The 22,654-nt window shown below is 33.1% G+C and overlaps 2 protein-coding genes across 4 annotated transcripts; both read left to right on the forward strand.

Moving 5' to 3' along the window:
- The first annotated feature begins 984 nt into the window (after positions 1-984).
- Positions 985-11,129, forward strand: LOC142553671 (phosphoinositide phosphatase SAC2). The gene is made up of 16 exons (XM_075664099.1): positions 985-1,498; positions 3,649-3,853; positions 3,971-4,136; positions 4,703-4,925; positions 5,263-5,339; positions 5,635-5,822; positions 5,900-5,997; positions 6,098-6,231; positions 6,322-6,417; positions 6,907-7,279; positions 8,154-8,275; positions 8,468-8,581; positions 9,247-9,438; positions 9,645-9,821; positions 10,235-10,328; positions 10,696-11,129. The coding sequence occupies exons 1-16, from the start codon at positions 1,418-1,420 to the stop codon at positions 10,795-10,797; spliced, it is 2,442 nt and encodes an 813-aa protein (XP_075520214.1). The 5' UTR covers positions 985-1,417; the 3' UTR covers positions 10,798-11,129.
- Positions 11,130-17,743: 6,614 nt separating this feature from the next.
- Positions 17,744-21,958, forward strand: LOC142553673 (putative complex I intermediate-associated protein 30). Of its 3 annotated transcripts, XM_075664102.1 has the most exons (8): positions 17,744-17,975; positions 18,113-18,226; positions 20,205-20,261; positions 20,389-20,480; positions 20,630-20,710; positions 20,868-20,966; positions 21,439-21,472; positions 21,545-21,958. In XM_075664102.1, the coding sequence occupies exons 1-8, from the start codon at positions 17,924-17,926 to the stop codon at positions 21,628-21,630; spliced, it is 615 nt and encodes a 204-aa protein (XP_075520217.1). In that variant the 5' UTR covers positions 17,744-17,923; the 3' UTR covers positions 21,631-21,958. The 3 variants fall into 3 exon arrangements, with proteins under 3 accessions (XP_075520217.1, XP_075520216.1, XP_075520215.1); XM_075664101.1 differs by having other exon boundaries at positions 17,747-17,975; positions 20,401-20,480; positions 21,439-21,958; XM_075664100.1 differs by having other exon boundaries at positions 17,751-17,975; positions 21,439-21,958.
- Positions 21,959-22,654: the final 696 nt, after the last annotated feature.

Below are 22,654 nucleotides of genomic sequence, written 5' to 3' on the forward strand. Positions count from 1 at the left end.
ACCAAAATAATTACACAAAATAGCCTTGAAAGAACCATATTTTTCTTCTTCGAAAATTTTGATGAAGAAATTTTTTAGAGATGAAGAGTAAGTTTAGAGTTATAGAATATGTTTGTGAAATCATATTTATAGGGTAAAAACTATCCGTTTATGACAGTTGCAAAATAAAAAAAATAAAAGTATATATATGTAAATTTTATGGTAATAATATGATGTATATAATGTTAATCATGTTTAAATAATTATGTATATCACATCACAATATTATAATGAGGTGCCATAGACTCATTTTATATAATACTGTGACATTATACATGTATATATAATTATTATATAACACAATAAAAATATATAAACAGTGAAATAATCACAACACGTTATTATAATGAGGTGTTATAGACTCCTTTTATATAATAACATGATATTATTTATATATATATACAATAAATAAACAGTAACATAATAAAATTATATAAGCATTATAATAATATAATCACATCACGTTATTATAATGAGGTGTTATATACTCCTTTTATATAATAACATGATATTATATATTAAATATATACAAAATAAAAATAAATAAACAGTAAAATAAATATCCTTACTTTCGAATATTGTTACCTTTTTCTTGTGTGTTGGAGATTGGAAAAATATGGAGAACCGAATCTTCGAGTATCGTGCTGATAACGCGTTAAAAGTAAAAATTTACAGTAAAAATAAAAATCTCAAACTCACAAAATATATTAAACTACATATTTTTATAAAATTTTCTTCACTCAATTGTGTTCTTCTTCACAAATTGAGAGACCTATTTATTTAATTTTTTTAAAAATAATCCAAAAATAAATATATCAGTTGCATACTTCATCACACATTAATTTTCAATATTTACGACTCTTGTTTTCAACATTAATCAACACAACTCTTTATTTTCAACAATATACATGCAACACACACAATATTTATTCTATACGCATGTATTTATTTATACTAGAATATGCTCTATTGCATTTGGGCTGGAGCCGTCAACGTATTAGCTCTGGTTCTCCCATTGTCCTCTCGATCTACACCTGAGAAAATCTGAGTTTCTCTCTTATATTTGCTTCAATTAGTCTTGGTGTTGCGTAAGGATATGTTGTTTTGTTCTTAATTTTTTTTTTTGGATTTTCTTTGCTGTTTATTTTCCCGATTGTTTGAGACTTGCCTCATTGTAGTGAATTAGCTATATTCTCGGAGTTTCAATGCAATAAAACTTTTGATTCGTAGGAGTGGACTCTGGTGTCTAGATATGTATATACATTTATGTTTGTATGGTGTGATTTGTTGAAGTAGTCTAGGGTTTGTAAGGCAGAGTTGACTCTGGTTATTTTATGCGCTGATCACTTGATCGAAGCCCGGGCACAAAAGGCTCGGGATGGGAAGCATGGCTGTAGAGAATGAGCAGCATTCTGGCTGCGGCTATTTGCAGAAGTTCAGGCTTTATGAGACATCATCGGTATGGTTTTGTGATTGAATTGTTTTGATCCCTTTTTTGCCTCCAATGGATTGATCGTTTATCTTGCGTATTTGTATATGTGTAGTTGCTTAAGCACGAATTTTTGTTGTCTGGTAAGGAAGAATGTAGGATGTTGCTCAAAGGTCGGTGATTGAAGACTGAAATTAAACCAAAAATTGGATCTTGAATTTTCCGTGGCATTTATTATTCCCTACAAAAGGCTATTTTCATGTAAAACCTAGAATTTGAAAAATTGTCCATCATCACAGTAGATTTTGATCTTGGAGACATTGATGATTGGTGTAAATAGTTAGTTTTTCGCTGTGATTTAGAAAAATCCAGAGGTTTCCCTATCTGTTTGTTTCACATCTTTCTCGCTAAATTTCCTAGAACTTGATGGAATATGCAGGAAAGCTTGGCCAGAAAAAACTTTTTTCCCCTTTAACTCCTAAATTATCCCGTGAATATGGTGATCTTCGCCCAACTTTCTCTAACAAAGCTAATTGGAATGATTACGTAGTAAATTGCCATTTGGGATGAAGATAGGTTGGAGCAAACTCAACTGCTCAATATTTTAACTTTACATCCAGACATTTATTTTTTTTGATCCAATCATCCAGCCATTTTTTATACGAATTTAGTAAATTGGTATAATTTATGGACGAAAATATGGAATTACTAGCGTGACATCGTGTCAGATCTGGAGGTAGGATACAACTGGAGAGTTGTGCAACTGCAAGTATAGATGCAGCCGTGAAAGATTCTCAAAACATGATTGAAACCTATACAACTGAAAATTTCGTACGTGAGGGCATGCATGCATGTTTTGCTTGAGTGGAAATAGAAGTGTTGCCCAACAGTTAGCTGATACGACGTTAAAACGGTTCTTTTAACTTGTAATTATAAAAGTGAATGCAAAGTTATTCTCTTACTTTGTGGTTGGATTGAAGAATCTGCCACGTGTGTACTTCATTCTTATTGATATAAGTGAATTTAACTTTAAAACTGTGCTGATTTAAGTTTAACCTTATTACCGTGAAAAATTTTGGCCTTTTTGTTGTACCGGACACGTGTCCAACATTATTTTTTACTCTTAAACATTAGTTCTTAATTTTCCATGACGTGATAACTGCGAACATGCTTCACTTTATAGAACTTCATGAGGCATCCTATGTCTGCTTTCTCCATGTATTATTGTTTTGATTTAATTTGCCTTAAGCTGGTAGGATGGGAGATGTTATTTTTCCCTTGCATCTATGACACTTTTGGCGCGAAAGTGATAAATATTAACTTTTCAGATGAAAGTGAAAGGTGTATCAGAAAGTAAATCCATCTCTCGTGTTTATCACGGGATGGTAGCCGGTAATTTTGACCTTTTAGGTATGAAATCTGTTTCCTAATCCATGGATGGGAAAACAAATGGAGAGAGGAAAGAGCAATTACAAAGATCGGGAAGCTTGAACTAAATCATTGTAATTAATTTTTTGTGAACCATCACATCAATGCTATATGTTGTGACACCACAAGGTTATGCGAGATATTTCTCTTGAGGCAAAATTCACCAAGCCACTCTGGGCAGTTGTATTTGTGTTTATTTGGCAAGGAGGAAAACAGAAGGAAATCACTTATTTGAATATTAGAAAAAAAGGTGAAATCTAGGGTTGTATGCCTGGCATTTATTTTCATTCAACAAGGCCCAGTTATTTTTTATGACGGTTTCTAATTTTCGTACAAAGAGAGTAATTTTGATTCCAATATCTTTATATTTATGTGTGTGCGGTGCGATTTTTCTTCTAAATTTGTAAATGTCTTGCTGAATATTTGTAATTTTGGGTTTTAAGTCAACAGTTCTGTGCCGTTGAAATGGTTGCCATGAACCTAACCCTTTTTTATTTATCTATTTAGTACCTGCAACTAGAGTGGGATCATCTTTTTATATTCCACATCCACAATTTTCTTATAGTCATTGGTCATGTACAGTAGCTTAATATTGCTTTGTTTGTCCCATTTCAAGCTTACACGTGTATTCAACGAGTTCTGTCTTTCGACATCTTTTGTTGTTTCTCCTTTCATAGGAAGTAGTCAGAAGTTGTCACTTATTAGATTTTCATTCTAATATGCTGAGAGTATTTATGTTCGTTTCACTTTAGAACTTTTATATGATTGGGCGGGACAAAAGTAGAACCTGTTGGAAAGTCTTAAAGATCAACAGATTAGAACAGACTGAGCTGATCATCGTTGAAGATTCAACAACATATTCAGAATTCGATTGCTACGACCTCCTGAGAAGAATACATGGAGGAAATATGTCTACTGGTGGACTTAAATTTGTCACCACCTGTTATGGAATTGTTGGTATGTTATATTCTCAAGATTCTATTCCCCAAAATTTGTATGTGTTTAAGCTTGAGAAGCAACTTGCCCTCTCTACCTCTGTCCAGATATTTACTAATGTTTTTCTTGTGGTTTTAGGTTTCATAAAATTTTTGGGACCTTATTACATGCTGCTTATCACTAAAAGAAGGAATATTGGCACAATATGTGGTCATGCAGTATATGCCATTGCCAAGAGCGAGATGATTCCCATTCCCAACGCTATGATTCAATCAAATATGGCTTATTCTAGGAATGAGAACAGGTGTTTGCTGATTTTGCATGAAAATGTAAAGCGATGGTGATATTAGGAGAGTACTGAACTGTAAATTAATCATGCTCATTTGGGGTGTATAGATTACTGTCTTAATGTAGGTTTTTCTCTAATTTTTGTCTTGTTAGTCTAGGGTTTAGCATTAGACCACTTATACAGTGGTGGTAGTCTCTGATTATTTTGCTAGGCACCTTCTCAGCGTGAGGCCAATCATATGAAATTAATTAATTTATGTACATTTATTTGAGCTCGAACAGCGAAGAAATACTTCATGTTTTGTTAGTCTTTGATAGTTCAATGTTCTTTGCACCATTGCGATTTCTTCTCTCCCAGTAACTGTGCAGGGGCACACGATGATGTGTTGTGATGTTAATTTGCCATGTTGTACAAAACAAGGTATTATCATGTTACACAAAAAAGGTATCGTCAGAGGTGAAGCAGGGCATACCTTTTTGTTTTGTTTATATGCGATGAATTTAAGTTTCATTTTTGGTCAATACAGTGGACTTCTATTCATTTGCTTTTACCTCTGCCTTCTCTTTTGCGTTGATCAATAGATACAAGAAGCTACTCCGGTCCATGGATCTTACAAAGGACTTCTTTTTTAGCTACTCCTACCGTCTTATGTATACTCTTCAAAAGAATATGAGCAATCATGAAACAGGACAAGCTATATATGAGACAATGTTCGTCTGGAACGCATTCTTGACACGTGGAATTCGTAGTCAGATCAGGAATTCAATTTGGACAATTGCTCTACTTTATGGATTCTTTAAGCAGGTAATAACAGTTTGAGGTTTTTCTAGAGTACGACGGTTGTGAGTTAACTTAGTAACTACTACTCAAGTCTTCGTAACATAGTATTTTATAGTATCTCTCTCTGGTTGACGTTACATTTTGCTTACTATATACTCCTTCGCTTTGGATTTCTCTACGATTTTCTTTTTCTAAGGTCGAAATTTTAAGAGTAAGCTTTCAAGGATGTATTGCGGTTTATCAAATATGTTGTTGTCATTATTTGGAAGGATGTGGTTTATCAAATATGTTGTTGGCCCATATGTTTATATTTCTTCGTTTTGTGGAATCATATAGATGCACTTTTTATTCTTTTTAACAGGTTCAACTGTCAATATCTGGGCGTTATTTCAACTTTATTCTCATTGCTAGAAGATCCCGTCATTATGCTGGAACCAGGTTTTCGAATTATTTATGATTGGTGACTTTTTATGATTTTGCTGCTATTGCTAATGAATGAAATTGATACTATACATGTAAGTTGACACACATCATTGCATGTAGAAGGAACAAAACATAGTTAACAAAATATTGTCTTAAGCTTAATATATTGCAGCGTGTGTTTTGCTACAGTGGATTTACAAGGCACTTTTGTCTGATGGAAGACCAAAAATTATGACAAATGAGACAGCTAATCTTCTCTTTCTTCCTTATTATACTTTTGACCATTTTCCTTCTCTCTTTTGTATTTCAGATATTTGAAACGGGGGGTGAACGAGAAGGGCCGCGTAGCAAATGATGTTGAGATTGAACAAATTGTGCTCGAGGAGGCTCTTCAAGGAAGTCCCATACAGATGTCTTCCATTGTACAGAACCGGGGATCAATACCCCTTTTTTGGTCACAAGAGACATCACGGTTGAATATCAAACCTGATATTATATGTATGGCTCATAAAACTTAAAGGCTATTTCGAATTGTTTGATTTTCATTCTAATGCTGACTCCACATCTTCTTCTAGTATCAAGAAAGGACCCCATGTATGAAGCCACTAAACTTCACTTCGGGAATCTTGTCAAGAGATATGGGAATCCTATCATTATATTAAATCTAATTAAGGTACTTTTGGTTGGGATTGGTGTTCCAAACACTTGCATACTTCCTTAGCTTTCAGTTTTTGGTTCATATGTCTAATTTCCATATTTTCCTTGATTGTCAGACTCGTGAGAAGAAGCCTAGAGAATCTATTCTCTGTGCAGAGTTTGCTTATGCTATTGAGGTTCTTAATAAAGATCTTACCCCTGAAAGTCGCTTAAAGTTCCTTCACTGGGATTTGAATAAATACTCGAGAACGTATGTTTGCGTATCTTGCTTTCTTTTGGCTTCAATGCATTTTGCAGGTTATAAATAATTGACTCAATTATTTACTTGTTTATGTTTCAGCAAAGGAACAAGTGTGTTGGCATATTTAGTCAAAGTAGCTGTTAATGCATTAGAGTTGACCGGATTCTTTTGCTGCCAAGTATTCCCATCTTCATGGTAAGAGAAGTTTATTAGTGGACCGAGTTTTAGTAGTTCCACTATTAGTAAAACACAGTTTTTCGTTCTTATTCCAGTCAGTATTTCTTGGGAGATTGTCAGTGTGAGACCATAAGGTTGATTTGTGCTTGTATTATGTTACTTTGGTGGTGCATTCGCCTGCTACAAGTTCTAGTTGTTCGGAAAAATCCATGTGCCAATGGACATTTTGTCAAATTTACATGCAATGACTTGTGATACACAAACTGACTTATTATTTCAAATGTATTGCTTATCTTAGCATTAGCTGGGTTTGTGCTCCTTTGGCTCATCTGATAACCCCCAGTTGTTGTTTTTTTTGTCCTTGTCAATAGAATATGTATTTCCTAGAAATGATGTTCTGCTTCATGTATGGGAATCTTTATGTACAATTGCACATTATTGAGCATCTGGGAGCAAAGTATTTCCTTGCGTGTCTCTGTATCTGACCAGCTGTGGAAATTTTTACAGTGAACTTCAATGCGGTAATAACTGTAATGTTAATTGTGCCATTGAGGATCTATGCATTTTGGTTGAGGGTTCTAACAACTTGAATGAAGAGGACAAGGAAAATGGTCAAGTGGATGGAAGTCCTTTTGTCAAGCCTTCTGCCTTCCAAAAAGGAGTTTTAAGGACAAATTGCATTGACTGTCTGGATCGAACAAATGTTGCTCAATATGTGTATGGGCTGGTTGCTCTTGGTCGTCAGCTGCATGCTTTTGGGTACACTGATGTTCCTACCATCAACCTAGACTCCCCTTTGGCAAATGATTTAATGAAGATTTATGAGGCGATGGGTGACACCCTTGCTCTACAATATGGTGGATCTGCAGCACACAATAAGGTAAACGATGTGGCTGGGAAGCTATATTGTTATGATTGTGCTAGAACGAGTTGAGTGGAATTTTTCACTTGATATATTTTTGTTCCCAAAGTTGGGGGAAATTTAAATAATTTATCTTCAAAGGCTTAAAATATATGACTCAGCTTAAGGCTTTTTATCTATGAAATTTCTGCTTAATGAGTGTAAGGTGATCAAAAGATGTATTTCAACGTTTAATCTTTGCTTAGAATATTTACAACTACTCGTGACTGTCAGGATGGGCCACAATGGAGTTGATTAATATTAGATCCAAACTTTTCACCTTTTTTGAGAGCAGTGAGAATCTTTTTTCTTCTGACAAGAGAAGTACATTTTGCACTCAAGAAATTATGTAAGCCACTGCAAAAATCTTTTACTTTTTGTTAGGTAACAATGCTTAACATTTGATTCAAAGATAAGAGCTTGGTTATGTTTGATCATTATCTTCCTGTCGAAGAGCTGAGATTTTTCTGTTTGTGTAAAGGCATTGTTTCACTTAAATTGCTTATTTAAATTTTTGGATTATTGAATGCTGAAAACATGATATTTTATCTATTTGCACTACCTGGGAGATGGTTCATTCCATCAGATCGATGGCATTAACAAATATCATGCACTGTTGCAGTAATGATTCTTTGACTTAACTCATTTCATTGCAGAAGTGTATCAACCATTGTCTGATGAAAAGCTGCAATCTGTGATAAGATGTACAGCTGTGTCTTTTCCTCCATTTATCTTCTGCTTGATTATTCAGTTGAAGCCCATGGTTTTTCTTATATATACCAATGCATTACATGTTATTGCTTCAGAGTCGTAACACACACCATATGCACTCCACATTTGCTATGTTAAACAGATATTTTCAGAAAGAAGAGGTCAATGGAAAGCGGCAACACAATCCCAGGAGTTTTTGAGAACTCTTCAACGCTATTACAGTAATACTTACATGGATGCTGAGAAACAAGATACCATTAATGTGTAAGCCTGTTGGTTCTACCAAATTTATAATGAAAGATATCAGGGTCAACTTGGTTCCTGTTCTAATTTATTTATCTTGTCAAATAAGTTTTCAGGCATATTTTAGTTTAGCCCATTTCTAGAATGTCAATTATCAAGATTATCACATTTCCAGCTTAATATGTAGTGCTTACTTCTTCTTCCCATGAGCAGGTTTTTGGGATATTTTCAGCCACAACAGGGTAAACCAGCTCTGTGGGAACTTGATTCTGATCAGCATTACGATGTTGGAAGACGTGGTTCTGATTTTACTGAAGAAAGTGCTAGGTTTGTTAAGATTTAAGTGTTTATGTACTTGAAGACAGCTTAATGTTGGTCTAATTTTCAATAACTGGACGCTCGTATGTCTTGTTTAATTCGATTTCCTAACAGTATTCATCTCAAAAGTACTTCATTAATAAAAAGGCGACCCGCTCACAACCAATATATTTAAGCCAAAGTGAAAAGATATTTCACCTTTTCAATCTTCATCTAAAACACCCCATTAAAAAAAATTGGAGTTAAAATTAGGTTAGGCGTTGTAAATTTGTTTGTTCAATTTTAGAACATTGTAAATCTAACTTGTACTCCAAATCCTAGTTCATGAAGCTAAATTTTCATATTATTGCAGTCATCTTCATTTGCATTTTCTCTGGTTTCCTCCATGTGAAATTAGCATCTAACATATCACTTATGCCCTTCTTTGCAGCAATATCCTTTTTTTCTGAAAAATGAACCAGACAGGAAATATATAGACATAAGCATCTGATAAGTGTTTTTTAACTCTTTATTTGTATGTCAATTGGTAATTGTTTTTAGAATAGAATTCATTTGGACAAAATTGTTGGGCATCCCACTGGTTGAAGTACTCATTAAACATCTTCAAGGCTTATTTGTGTCGAACAAGTAGGGTCCTCGAAATTGCCTTGATTCTCATTTATTTGATTGTATAGGTCAATTATCAAAAGGTCACTCTCCGATGGAAACATTCTTTGCGATACCAACTCACCTATTGATGATGCAAATGCTGAAAACGTGGATAATTCTAACAAACCACTATCTGGAAAGACTCCAAGCTGTGACATGGGTCTTTCTGAGTTAACTCCGGAAATCTCAACTTGTGGAAGCGAAGTATCTTTTTCCAGGCAAGTCTTGACCTGATGATATTCCGCATTCCTGGCAATTTTTGAATTATGAATGGATGACCGGATTTTTGGACAAGTAAATAGGAAATTATAGTGTTATTGTTCATTTTGAAAAAATTATGATATTCTTTTGACATCACGTTAGCAGTTGTTTGCTGATACTGTTTATATTGTTCACCCTTTCTAATGGAGACTGCGTTATGCAGATTTACCCCCTCAATGTTCCGCAGACAGCTTTTTCCAGATACTGAACCAGATCAGTATCTCCAAACTGAGGACATGTGCTTATATAAATGTGGAGATTCATTCAACTGCTCAAATTTTCTTGACATTGATTGGCTTTCTTCATCTGGAAATTCTTGTGAAGACGAAACATATGAAAGGTAATAATTGTAATTGTTTAGATAAGAATTCTCCATTTTGCTTTAATGTTCTATTCCCATAATTTGAGTGAATACGAGGGCAGATAGAGTTTAGTGAATAATTTTTTATTTTTTTTTTGGAGGGTGGGGTTGGGGTGGGGATGGGGCGGTGCTGGACTGTGGTTCAACGAAAGCAAAAAAAACAAGATTTTTGTGTACGATTTTATCCCAACCATCGATAAAGCTGCTAATTCTGAATCTAGGCCTTAAATTCTGATCAATTATTAATTACTAACTTTGATTATAATCATCATGAATAGCATTTACGTAATTGATACTAAAATCTTTTATCTACTTTCCCTTCGTTTGTGCAACTTTATATTTCGTGGAGTTGCAACAGTTTGACAGACAATTCAACTTATTGACGTTTCCAGATCTGCACTAATTGGCTCGTTGTCTACTGGTTTGTCGTCGGGTGAAATTAAACCGGAGGCCAGCTTGGAAAACGGGTCCAGTTCCCTCCCGAAGGTTAGTTCACTTGCATCTAATTTATTGTTTGGCTGGATGATTACCTTCGTGCATGATGCCTCTATCTCACCATACCTGATATAAAAATAATCTGTCTGTCTCCTGCATATCGTTATAATTCCCCACAATACAAATCTTTAGCTAGACTTGGTATAACATGCTCTGTCCAAACTGACTGATATGATGGATATCCAGTCATCATACGACACGTCGACAATAAATGAACCAAATGTAACACTGAGACTGAAGCTAAATAAATGGAAGGCACTATGGAGATGCAAGCTAATATACATTAAAGGACTTTCTTGAGTTCTATGTATAGTTGGTTGAGTGTCGGGAAATAAAATTGGCCATCTTCGTTGTTCAGGGAAATGAATCTGCAGATGAAGATATTGACTCTCGTCCATTGACCGGATTCCCTAAAAGATTCGTGCAATGGGTTACCCGTGGAGATCTATTTTTTCCTTGAAGTCGAGAATTTCTAATCTGGAACTGAACCCCCCCACCCGAAGGAAATGCATCATTCATTGGAAATAAATATGGCAAAAGATGATATTAAAGAAAGGGACAGGTCAAGATTTTTGGTACAGAAGGTAGTAGATTTCACCAAAAATAATTTCAAACTGTAAATTTGCGGGCATTAATTTACATCTAGAGCCGTTTTAACCCCAAAGCAGCGCACAAATAGACCCCCGTTTATAAATTCCTAGACTAGAAATTCAGTCTTGTAAATATTTGCAGGGAGTTCTTCAGAAATTGACATCTTCAATTCTTTGCTGAAATAATTTTTTTCTTTGCCAATATCATTTTTCTCCCTGCAACGTTAAATTTCTTTTATTATTTTTAATAGGGAATATTGATGTGATATAAATCTCCATAGATGCAACAAAATTTGTCATGGACAAATTGCATCTGAAATATATGGCAAACTATATATAATTTCGGTTCGGCTTGGTTGATCGGTTTAAAACTTTGTGTCTTTCGGTTCGGTCCGGTTCGATCAGTTTAAAACTTCGAGTCTATTTCAGATTAAATTAAATATTTTAATCATTTGTAAAGTTTATTTTTAAACATAGTTTAGTGCATCTGTCTTTTACGGAAAAAATGTTCTATATATATTTAATTGTAATTATTATTATCATAACGATAGCAAAAACTAATGAGTTGGAGGGGCTATGAAAATACATATACAATAACAAATGTCTCAAACTGTTATGAAAAAATAAAAATTTATGATAAAAAGTAAAAATCTCAAACTCTCAAAATTTAATAAACTACACACTTTATAAAATTTTTCTCTCTACTCAATTGTGATTTTCTTTACAAATGACAGATCTATTTATAGAATTTTTTTACAAATAATCCAAAAATAAATTCATCATTACATACATCATCACACACTAATTTTCAATATTTACAACTCTTATTTTCAACATTCAAATATTCAACATTCAGATATTCAATACACATATTTTAAATATTAATTTTCAACACTCCCCCTTGTGATGATGATCATAATGATTGTCTTCATTACGTGTTGTTATACTGCCTCGTTAAAAACCTTACTAGGAAAAACCAATTGGGATAAAAACCATAGTAAAGGAAAAAGAGTGCAATCACGTAAACTCTCCCTCATGTTGACATGAACAATTCTTCACAAATTTCGTAGATTGCGCATCCCAATATTATATATGTGCTTTCTGAATATTGTCGTAGGAAGTGTCTTTGTGAAGAGATCTGATGAGCTTTCACTTGATTGAATGTGACGAACATCAATATATTTATTCTTCTCAAGCTTCTTGGTGAATGCGAAGAACTTAGGAAGAATATGTTTAGTTCTGTTGCTTTTTATGTATCCTTCTTTCATTTGAGCAACACATGCAGCATTATCTTCATATAGTATCACAGACTTCTCATCGAATGATAATCCGCATGAGATTTGGATATGTTGGGTCATTGATTTTAACCAGACACATTCACGACTTGCTTCATGTAGTGCAATAATCTCGGGATGATTTGATGAAGTTGTTACGAGTGTCTGTTTCTGTGAACGCCAAGAAATTGCAGTGCCTCCACGAGTAAATACATATCCAGTTTGAGAACGTGCCTTGTTTGGATCAGATAAGTATCCAGCATCGGCATAACCAATTATACTTGGATTAGCATCTTTTGAATACAAAAGTCTCAAGTCTGTCGTTCCTCGTAGATAACGGAATATATGTTTAATTCCATTCAAGTTTCTCTTTGTTGGAAATGTGCTAAATCTTGCCAACAAATTTACGGCAAAAGATATATCAGGCCTTGTACAATTATTAAGATACATAAGGGCACCGATAGCACTTATATATGGTACTTCTGGACCAAGAATATCTTCATCATCTTCACATGGACGGAATGGATCCTTTTTTATGTTTAATGATCTAACAACCATCGGAGTACTTAAAGGATTTGATTTATCCATATTAAAACGTTTAAGGATTTTTTCTGTATAATTTTTCTGGTGAACAAATATTCCACATTCTTTTTGTTCAATTTGTAAACCCAGACAATACTTGGTTTTTCCAAGATCCTTCATTTCAAATTCTTTCTTCAAGTATGACACAACTTCTTGAATTTCCTTATTCGTTCCAATGATGTTTAAATCATCAACATATACAGCAATAAATACGCATCCATATGTTGTTTTCTTAATGAAAACACAAGGGCATATTGAATTATTTACATATCTCTTTTTCATCAAGTGATTACTTAGCCGATTATACCACATTTGGTCGGATTGCTTTAACCCATATAATGATATTTGTAATTTCACATAATAACATTCTCTGGGTTTTGAACTTTGTGCTTCAAGCATATTAAAACCTTCAGGGATTTTCATATATATATATATATATATTACTATCAAGTGATTCATATAAGTAAGCTGTAACAACATCCATAAGACGCATTTCTAAATTTTCAGATACCGCCAAGCTAATCAAATACCGAAACGTAATTGCATCCATCACGGAAGTATACATTTCTTCATAATCAATTCCAAACCTTTGAGAAAAACCTTGTGCAACAAGTCGAGCTTTATATCTTACTATTTCATTTTTCTCATTTCGCTTTCGAATAAAAACTCATTTGTATCCAACAGGTTTTACACCTTCAGGTGTAAGGACTATTGGTCCAAAAACATTACGTTTATTTAGCGAATCCAATTCAACATGGATGTCATCTTTCCATTTTATCCAATCCTACCGATTTTTACATTCACCAAAAGATTTTGGTTCATAATCTTCATTATCATTTATGATGTCGGTTACCACATTATAAGAAAATATATCATCAATTTCTTCTATATCTTTTCGGTTCCATATTTTTCCAGTATTAATATAATTGATATAGATTTCATGATTCTCGTCAGTTTGTGGTTCTGACAGAACATTTTCATCATCATGTGTTTCTTCAGGAACATCATTCTCTATTTTGTGATAATCATGTATTTCTTCAGGAACATCATTCTCTATTTTGTGATCATCGTGTTTCTCTATTAATTTTCATTTTCGAGGATTTTTATCCTTGGAACCGACTGGCCATTCACGCTTCAGGCTTTTTATGACATCATGAGTTTTTTCAATTTGTTTCTTTGGAATTTCAATTCGAGCAGGAGCATTTACAACATGTATATATGATTTAGTTACCTCTTTTGCATCTGTAAATGCATCTGGTATTTGTTTTGATATTCTTTGCAAGTGCACAATTTGCTGTACATATTTTTCACATTGTTTTGTTCTTGGATCCAAATGTAACAATGATGATACATACCATGTAATTTCCTTTTCGATATGTTTCTTGTCTCCCCCTAACATTGGGAAGATTCCTCATTAAAATGACAATCAGTAACACGTGCTGTGAACACGTCGCCTGTCTGAGGTTCAAGATATCGAATGATTGATGGACTATCATAACCGATATAAATTTCAATCTTTCTTTGAGGTTCCATTTTCTTTCGTTGAGGTGGTGCAATAGGCACATACACCATACATCCAAAAAATCTCAGATAAGAAATGTCTGGTTCTTTACTAAATGCAAGCTGCAATGGGGAGTATTTATGATATGCACTTGGTCTGATGCAAATTAATGCAGCGACATGTAAAATTGCATGTCCCCATATAGAAATAGGTAGCTTTGTTTTCATAATCATTGGTCTAGCAATCAGTTGCAGACGTTTAATCAATGATTCAGCCAATCCATTCTGTGTATGCACATGAGCAACAAGATGCTCAACAATGATTCCCATAGACATACAATAATCATTGAAAGTTTGAGAAGTGAATTCACCAGCATTATTAAGTCTAATTTTCTTGATTGTATAATCGGGAAATTGATTCCCCAATTTTATTATTTGAGCAAATAATCTTGTAAATGCAACATTTCGAGTTAACAATAAACATACATGTGACCATCTGCTGGAAGCATCAATCAATACCATAAAGTATCTAAATGGTCCACATGGTGAATGAATTGGTCCACAAATATCACCCTGAATACGTTCAAGAAACATTGGTTATTCAGTTTGGATTTTGGCTAATGATGGTTTTATATAAAGTTTTCTAAGAGAACATGCTTTACATTGAAACTTATTATTCTGAAAGATCTTCTGGTCTTTCAGCGGATGACTATGTGTATTTTCTATAATTTTTCGCATCATTGTTGAACCAGGATGTTCTAATCGATCATTGCCAATTGGTTAATATTGAAGAATTATCAACTACCATGTTTGATTCAATGTGACTTATATGTGTATAATGCAATCCAGTAGGGAGCATTGGTAGTTTTTCAATCACATATTTTTTTCCTGATTTATATGTGGTAAGACACATATATTTCTCATTCACTTCATTCATTGTTTGAGTATCATACCCATGGAAATATATATCATTAAAACTCAAAAAATTTCTTTTCGATTGTGGTGAATACAAATCATCATTGATAAAAAATTTTGTACCATTAGGTAACAAAAATTGTGCTTTACCACAACCTTTAATCAAGTCTACAGGACCTGATATTGTATTCATCATTGTTTTTGTTGGTTTTAGTTCCAAGAAATATCTTTTATCTCGGAGGATAGTGTACGATTTACCACTATCAGGTATGCAAACTTCAGCTTTATTCATAGCATTTTCCATATTTGAACTTCAAAAAAAATATGCAATGAAATAAAATTACTGACAATACATTTATAAAAATAAAATACAATACAATACATATGTAAAATATAACACACGATAAAACATTATCATATGAGTACATGGAAAAATAAAATATTTTACATATTTATTCCATCAGCAAATTGATCATTGTCCGAGAAATCAATCGGAAAATCTCCAGCATCAAAATGAGTTGAATCACTCAAAGGTTCACTATGTTAAGTGAAGTTGGTCTCCTTTTCTTTCCGCTTTATTGATTCTTTATAAAGTTTACAAATGTGCTCAGGGGCTCGACAAATACGGGACCAATGTCCTAGAGTACCACATCTAAAACAAGAACTTTCAAATCTTTTTGAGTGATTCTCATTAACACTCATATTATCATGATGCATTTTTAGTGGATTGTTTGAGACACTCTTTTGAGATGAGTTATAGAAATAACTATCTCGATTATTTTCAAAACCACGGCCGCGTTCTCGACCACGACCACTTCTACATCCACGTCCACGACCACGACCTCAATCTCGATTTCGTCCTCAACCAAAATCTTGTCTATAACTTTGATTTTGGTTTTCAGATTTAAATTCATTTTTGCTTACGACATTTACTTCAGGAAATGCCGTTGAACCAGTGGGTCGTGCGTGATGATTTCTCATTAACAACTCATTATTCTTTTCCGCCACAAGGAGACAGATGATAAGTTCAGAATATCTCGAAAATCCACGCACTCTATATTATTGTTGTAGAGTTATATTCGATGCGTGAAAAGTGGAAAATATTTTTTCAAGCATTTCCAATTCAGTAATCTCGTGCCCACAAAATTTCAATTGCGAGATTATTCTATACATCGCCGAGTTGTAATCACCGACTTTTTTAAAATCTTGGAATCTCAACGTATTCCGTTCATCTATGGCGGTCGGAAGTATAACTTCCCTCGTCGAGATGTCGACGCAAAAAATATCATGGCCTTTGCCTTTTCTTGTGATGTGGATATGTCATTTTCTTTTATGGTCTCATTTAGACCTAATGACTCAAGATGCATTTCTACATCGAGAGTCCATGACATATAATTTTTCCCCGTAATATCAAAAGCAATGAATTCGAGCTTTGCCAAGTTTGACATGGTGATACTAAAAAAAATTACGATGCATTTTATTAATTAATGAATATTGCAATACAAAGCAATGGATCAACAACAAGTACAATCATTCGTAAAAATATAGAAAACACACGAAGAAGATATTCTCCGATAAATACAAGACTCGTGAGTATGATAACCAAAATAATTAAAAATAACCTTGAGAAAGCCATCTTATTCTTTTTTCGAAAATTTGATGAAGAATAATTATTTAGAGAAGAAGAGAAAGTTGGAGTCATTGAATTTGTTTGTGAGATCATATTTATAGGGCCAAAACTAGTCGTTTTGTTACAGTTTATGACCGTTGGTGTACAAAAAAATAAATGTATGTATTTGTATAATTTTATGGTAATAATATGATGTATATAATATTAGTCATGTTTAAATAATTATGTATATCATATCACATTATTATAATGAGGTGTCATAAGTTATTTTGTTTAAAAACCTTGTAGGCTTTTATATTTGTCGTATCCCTTACCGGGAGTGTGGGATGTCGTCTTAACATCCTCCCAGGATTTATAACAAGTTTTTGAAAAATTTATTTTATTATTTCTGAATAATATTATATTATATGTTAAATATATACACAATAAATAAATAAACAGTAAAATAAATATTATTACTTTTGTTACCTTTTTCTTCTGTTTTGGAGTTTGGAAAAATATGGAGGACTTTTAGAGCTTTGTGCTGATAAAGTGTTATGAAATAGTAAAAATTTATGGTAAAAAATAAAAATCTCAAACTCTCAAAATTTACAAAACTACACACTTTATAAAATTTTTCTCTATGCTCAATTGTGATTTTCTTCACAAATGACAGATCTATTTATAGAATTTCTTTACAAATAATCCAAAAATAAATTATCATTACATATATGATCACACACTAATTTTCAATATTTACAACTCTTATTTTCAACATTCAAATATTCAATACACATATTTTGAATATTAATTTTCAACCCACACAATAAAATAGAATTTTAATATGATTTATTTAAGTACATAAATGAAAAAGTGGGCTTTTGCATCTGCCCGATTCATTCTTCTTGGTTTAATTGATTTGATGGACCAAAACTGGTCCAAACCCGACCCGACGGAGACTGCCCCGATTCACACGGGCCGGTAAACCTTGTTTCTCGAAACGGTGTCGTTTGTCCGTTTTGCTTTACGCTTCCAGATTGTAGCGGTGGCAGGGGCGGATCCATTTCGATTCCCAGGTGCTTCTACTCTAAACTTTTCTTCATAGATTATCGGAGTATGTCGAGGTTTCGCGGATTGTGGCAAGCTTCTGTTAATGCCACGAAAAGAGGTATGTGATTTGATTTCCTGATCGCTCCTACCTCGTCCGTTTTCGTCTAGATTTGTGTGATTTTTCAGTTTTCTTCTGATTTGAATTTTTTGTTGTTTGAATTCGATAGCTGTTTTCAACTTTTCTACGCCTTGCAGCTCTGTCGTGGAACCTTGAAGACTTAGTTCCTCCAAATGAAAAATATATCTTCAATTTCAGTTCAGCAGAGGAGCTTAAAAGGTGGCACTTGTATTCAGATTCTGAATATGGAGGTATGGATATGCCCAAGTTTTCTGCTACTCCGTTAAAAGTTAATTAAACTTCATTGTAGTGTTTTTTTCCGGCGAAGATAATTTAATCGTGTATTTCTTGTAGCTTATAATGGTGACATACATGACTTGTGGGAAAAAAAAGATTCGGTATTGATGGATAGATTTCTCGAAATAATCGAAAAGGAAACGGAAGATGAAACATAAATCATGGAGCAACTAAGCCCTCTCTCTTTTCTTTTTCCCCGGATGTGCGAATAAACCATGAGCTCATTCTTTAATAAACAAGAAAAAATTTGGATATGATTTTTTTTTCTACGTACAGTGGAGTATGTCTTTCCTAGAAAAATTAAATAAAAATGGAAAATTTTCAATCTTGTTGTGGAGTTTTCTATTTTGATTCTGTATGTGTTCAAGTTGCAAGTTTAATCTCATATCTATGCTATGATTGGCAGATTAGCATTGCTTATTTTTAATTCTGTATGTGTTCAAGTTGCAAATTTAGTCTCATATCTATGCTGTGGTTGGAAAATTATTCTCGTGTCTGTTAGCATTGCATATTTAGTAGCATATCTGTGCTTTTTTTTAGCAAAATTGGTTTTATGTCGATCAAAGTTCCAATTTTAGTCCTACTATTTATGCACCAATTAATCCGTTCGGTCTCACATACAGGAAATATAAATTAGTGTTTAGTTTTGAATTTTTCGATTTATCGGATGAAATATTTTATTTTGCATAATGTTGACAAACTTTTTGAAGATTTTTTTTACTATTAGAACATTAAAATTGCATAAATTAAAGTAAATATATATTGATCACATTTAGTTAATAAGTTTTAAGTATGTTCTGATATTAAAATTTTTAATCGTAATCATTCATGTCATCATTTACATACTTTTTATGGTTTCGTGTTGAAACATATACTAGTTATAATTTTATAAATTGCAATAATGTTTTAGGCCACTAAAAACTTAAAATCAAATAACTTTAATATTATTGTACATGATTACAATTATTTTGTCGATCTAAAAAGCATTTTAACAGTAAAATATAATAATTCGTATTTGCTTCAATAGTGAGTTTTTTTAATAAATTAGATGAAGTGTTAAATAATTAAAATAAGAAAATTTTAACATCTTTACATATCATACATGCATATCTTAAACGTGTTTATTGGAGATATTGTATTGACACTCATTGACGTTTAGAAATAAAGATTTAACCTAAAAGGTTACTTCATATATTAAACTTTGGGGAAAATTAAACATCCATAGTTGAAATTATTTTGTACATATGACCGATTTTGGTAATTGAAGCAGATATGGAGCTAAATTTGAAACTTTATTAGATACAAGATCAACTTTTTGCCAATCAAAACATATATACACAGCTAAACAATGTAATGTTTCTAGAGACATGTCCTAATTTTGTAAATAAGAGCATAAATACAGGACTAAATTTGCAACTTGAATATATACTAGTCCAAATTTGCTAATTCCCTATGGTTACATTTCAAAAAATGAAATTTTGCTACTACAGATATAAAGATGATTATGTGTCCATATATTTTCTAGTATAGAATGTGCAGCGATGTTAAGTTTAAAGGGCTCTCCCGCCTAGAAGGCTAATCTTTTGGGTATGGCCCTCCTTTTGGGTTTATGGTATGATATTGGTTGTCTTTCCGAGAGTGTTGAAAGGGGGCTGAGAAAGTGCTACCATCAGTCTATATCGGTAATGCAGCTTGTGTTTGGTTTATCGGCTGGATTGAGATGCATGTACCGATTACTAATGTGCTGGTGCAAATTGTTCAGAGTTGGCAGCTACTCAAGAGTTCCACAATAAAATCTGAAGTAGTTAATAAGCATGAGGGATTCTTCCTTTTCAAAAGCTAGTCTTTTGTGTTTGGGTTTCTCTCTTGTGTATATGGGTTAAATATATAGAATTCTCAAGTACTCATCACTGATTTGAACTGATTGATCAGGTTTATCATCAGCATCACTGGAGATTCAAAACCCTGTAAATGGGTCCAGTTGTACAGGTCCATAAATATCTCTTTCGTTCCTCTTATGGTAAATTATACAGGTTTATTATTTGTGTTTAGTTCATTGACCATTAAATTCCAGTTATAACTGCGGACCTTCAATTGATTATGGTGTATCTCATAGGACTGTTCTCAGGGAACCTTTCATTGGATATCAATGAAAGTTCAAAATGGAATATTAGTAGAAGTGGTTTCTGTGGAATGCGATCTAAAAAGGTGAATGATATTACCTAGTATTGTTGCATATTTGGAGTATTAGGAAATGTTGTGACGAACTAAACTTGGAGGTGTTCGTTGGACGCAATTTCGTGTCTTTCCCAGTTTATATCAATGGTTGTCAGTTTACATTGTCCTTGTTTCTGCAGTTTGATGGCTTCATTGATTTGGATGCATATGACACTATAGCACTTAAACTTAAAGGAGATGGTAGATGCTACATTTCTACTGTGAGTAACTTCGCTCTTATCCGAAGCTTGCACATTATAAATTATAAAAGAAAAAAAAGGAAGTGTCTGCCATGCTTGCAATCTTTGAAACTTGTACGAATGAATGAGTAAAAATGGCTAGGGCCAAGCTTTATTGAACCTTTATTTATTTTCGCAGATTTATACTGAAAATTGGGTAAATTTTCCTGGACAACAGGAAGATAACTCATGGCAAGCATTTGTTTTTGTGCCCAAGGACAACTGGTATATCGCAAAGGCAAGTCTCCACCTCCCTTCCCTTGCTATTGCATGCATACATACACGTGCTCATTCCAACTATGAACTCGATGGCTGTTGTTCGCACAGAACAGACATATCTAGATGCATACTTGCGATAGAGCCTAACCTTCTTTTCAGTTTTCCATTCTCTGGATTTCTCAGAGTTAAATAGTTGAAAACATGGATGAAGTCCTTCAACAAAAACTTACGAATTCATGTGGATTATTGAAGTTTTTACGTCTGTTGTTTTGTTTGAGGTAAATATACAATTGATAATAATGGAGCCCTGTCTAAAGACCAAACAGAATTTACCCAGTTCTTCAAGTGCTGGCTTCGACCTGGTCTTATCCAGAAGACAAGTTGAAGCAAGATCGATCTGAACTTTGCCTATAAATTAAAATGGCAGTGAATTGATGGTAGCAACTTGCATATATATTATATTTATTAATTGCATCACCTTTATGATGCAGATTCCTCTTGCTCGATATCTCCCCACATGGAGAGGTAATGTTATTGATGCACAGTTAGAGATGAACCCAGCTCGAATAGTTGGTTTATCCCTGTCAGTCAATGCAGAAGGTGGATTTCCAGGTGCTAAGTCTGGTCCAGGCGATTTTCACATTGAAGTTGACTGGATAAAAGCATTGAGATCCCAGACTTGACAAAATTGTTGCTTAGAGATTATCAAGGAGAATGTCGAACTGGTTTACAGTATGTGAACGCCACCGGTCCAATGTATGACTATAACAAGAAAAAATATTCGATACATACATCTCAATTTTCTTGGAGCACTGTTTGAGGTAAATAGCATCTGATTCAAAATTTTGTACAAATTTCTAAGATGAAATCCAATTATCCAGGTGTGGAAAAGATTGGAATTGAAAGAAGAGATTAACATCACTTTTCACAACTCTCTTTCTTTTGAGCTGGGGGTACCCATCTATCCTCTTATTCAATAAATTGGAATGGACCATATTTTCCAGTACTGAATTCCATGTTCCAACTGATGGATCAATCTCCAGAAAAATAGCACCCACCAGTTCGTCATACTTGAATTAAATTGGGTAGTGGGAAAGTTACGAAAAAAAATTGATAAATAATTTTATATATAAAAACTTGAGATAATATTTATTTTGTCTAATTGCCTATTTTAAAATTTCCATACCAAAACTCAAATTTAAAATGTTATTGTTTTTGTTCCAGAATTGACCTTAAAATTAAATTTATTTAATTGTTTTGTGTGATGTATAATTAGCTAAATTTAAAAGCTAAAACGATTATGTTAATGGTTAAACAAAATGAATTGTAATTTATTAAATTCTATATTTTATATTGATATTAACATTTGCCGCGGGTTGCACTCGTGAATATTTATGGTATTTATTTAGAATGTGATATAATATAAAGAAAATATAAATCTATATTATATTATTAATTGTAAGATATTTAGAGTAATTATCTTACTTTAGAGGATAAAAATTATTTAATTCTATAATTATCTTTCTTGTCCTGCTAAAAATCTTCTCAAATCATTCCATATTTTACATAGAAAATAATATAAACAAAACTTCTCTTTTAAATTGAACAAATTTTCTAAATTGAAAATAATTTCGTGTTAATTGTTTAGTATTATTTGATCAAATTAAAAAAAATAATAATAACACATGTAACGTGTGTGCACTTTTA

Source organism: Primulina tabacum, chromosome 8 (assembly GCF_025594145.1).
Source record: "Primulina tabacum isolate GXHZ01 chromosome 8, ASM2559414v2, whole genome shotgun sequence".
NCBI classification, from domain to species: Eukaryota; Viridiplantae; Streptophyta; class Magnoliopsida; order Lamiales; family Gesneriaceae; genus Primulina; species Primulina tabacum.

What these genes read in the sequence shown, in the direction of transcription:
- LOC142553671 (XM_075664099.1), top strand. Translation starts at nt 1,418, where the DNA reads ATGGGAAGCATGGCTGTAGAGAATGAGCAGCATTCTGGCTGCGGCTAT. An exon ending in TATTCTAGGAATGAGAACAG is followed by an intron (nt 4,137 to 4,702) that starts GTGTTTGCTGAT and finishes GTTGATCAATAG; the next exon opens with ATACAAGAAGCTACTCCGGT. An exon ending in AGCGAAGTATCTTTTTCCAG is followed by an intron (nt 9,439 to 9,644) that starts GCAAGTCTTGAC and finishes TGCGTTATGCAG; the next exon opens with ATTTACCCCCTCAATGTTCC.
- LOC142553673 (XM_075664100.1), top strand. Translation starts at nt 17,924, where the DNA reads ATGTCGAGGTTTCGCGGATTGTGGCAAGCTTCTGTTAATGCCACGAAA. An exon ending in AAATGGGTCCAGTTGTACAG is followed by an intron (nt 20,262 to 20,388) that starts GTCCATAAATAT and finishes TGTATCTCATAG; the next exon opens with GACTGTTCTCAGGGAACCTT. An exon ending in GTAGATGCTACATTTCTACT is followed by an intron (nt 20,711 to 20,867) that starts GTGAGTAACTTC and finishes TTATTTTCGCAG; the next exon opens with ATTTATACTGAAAATTGGGT.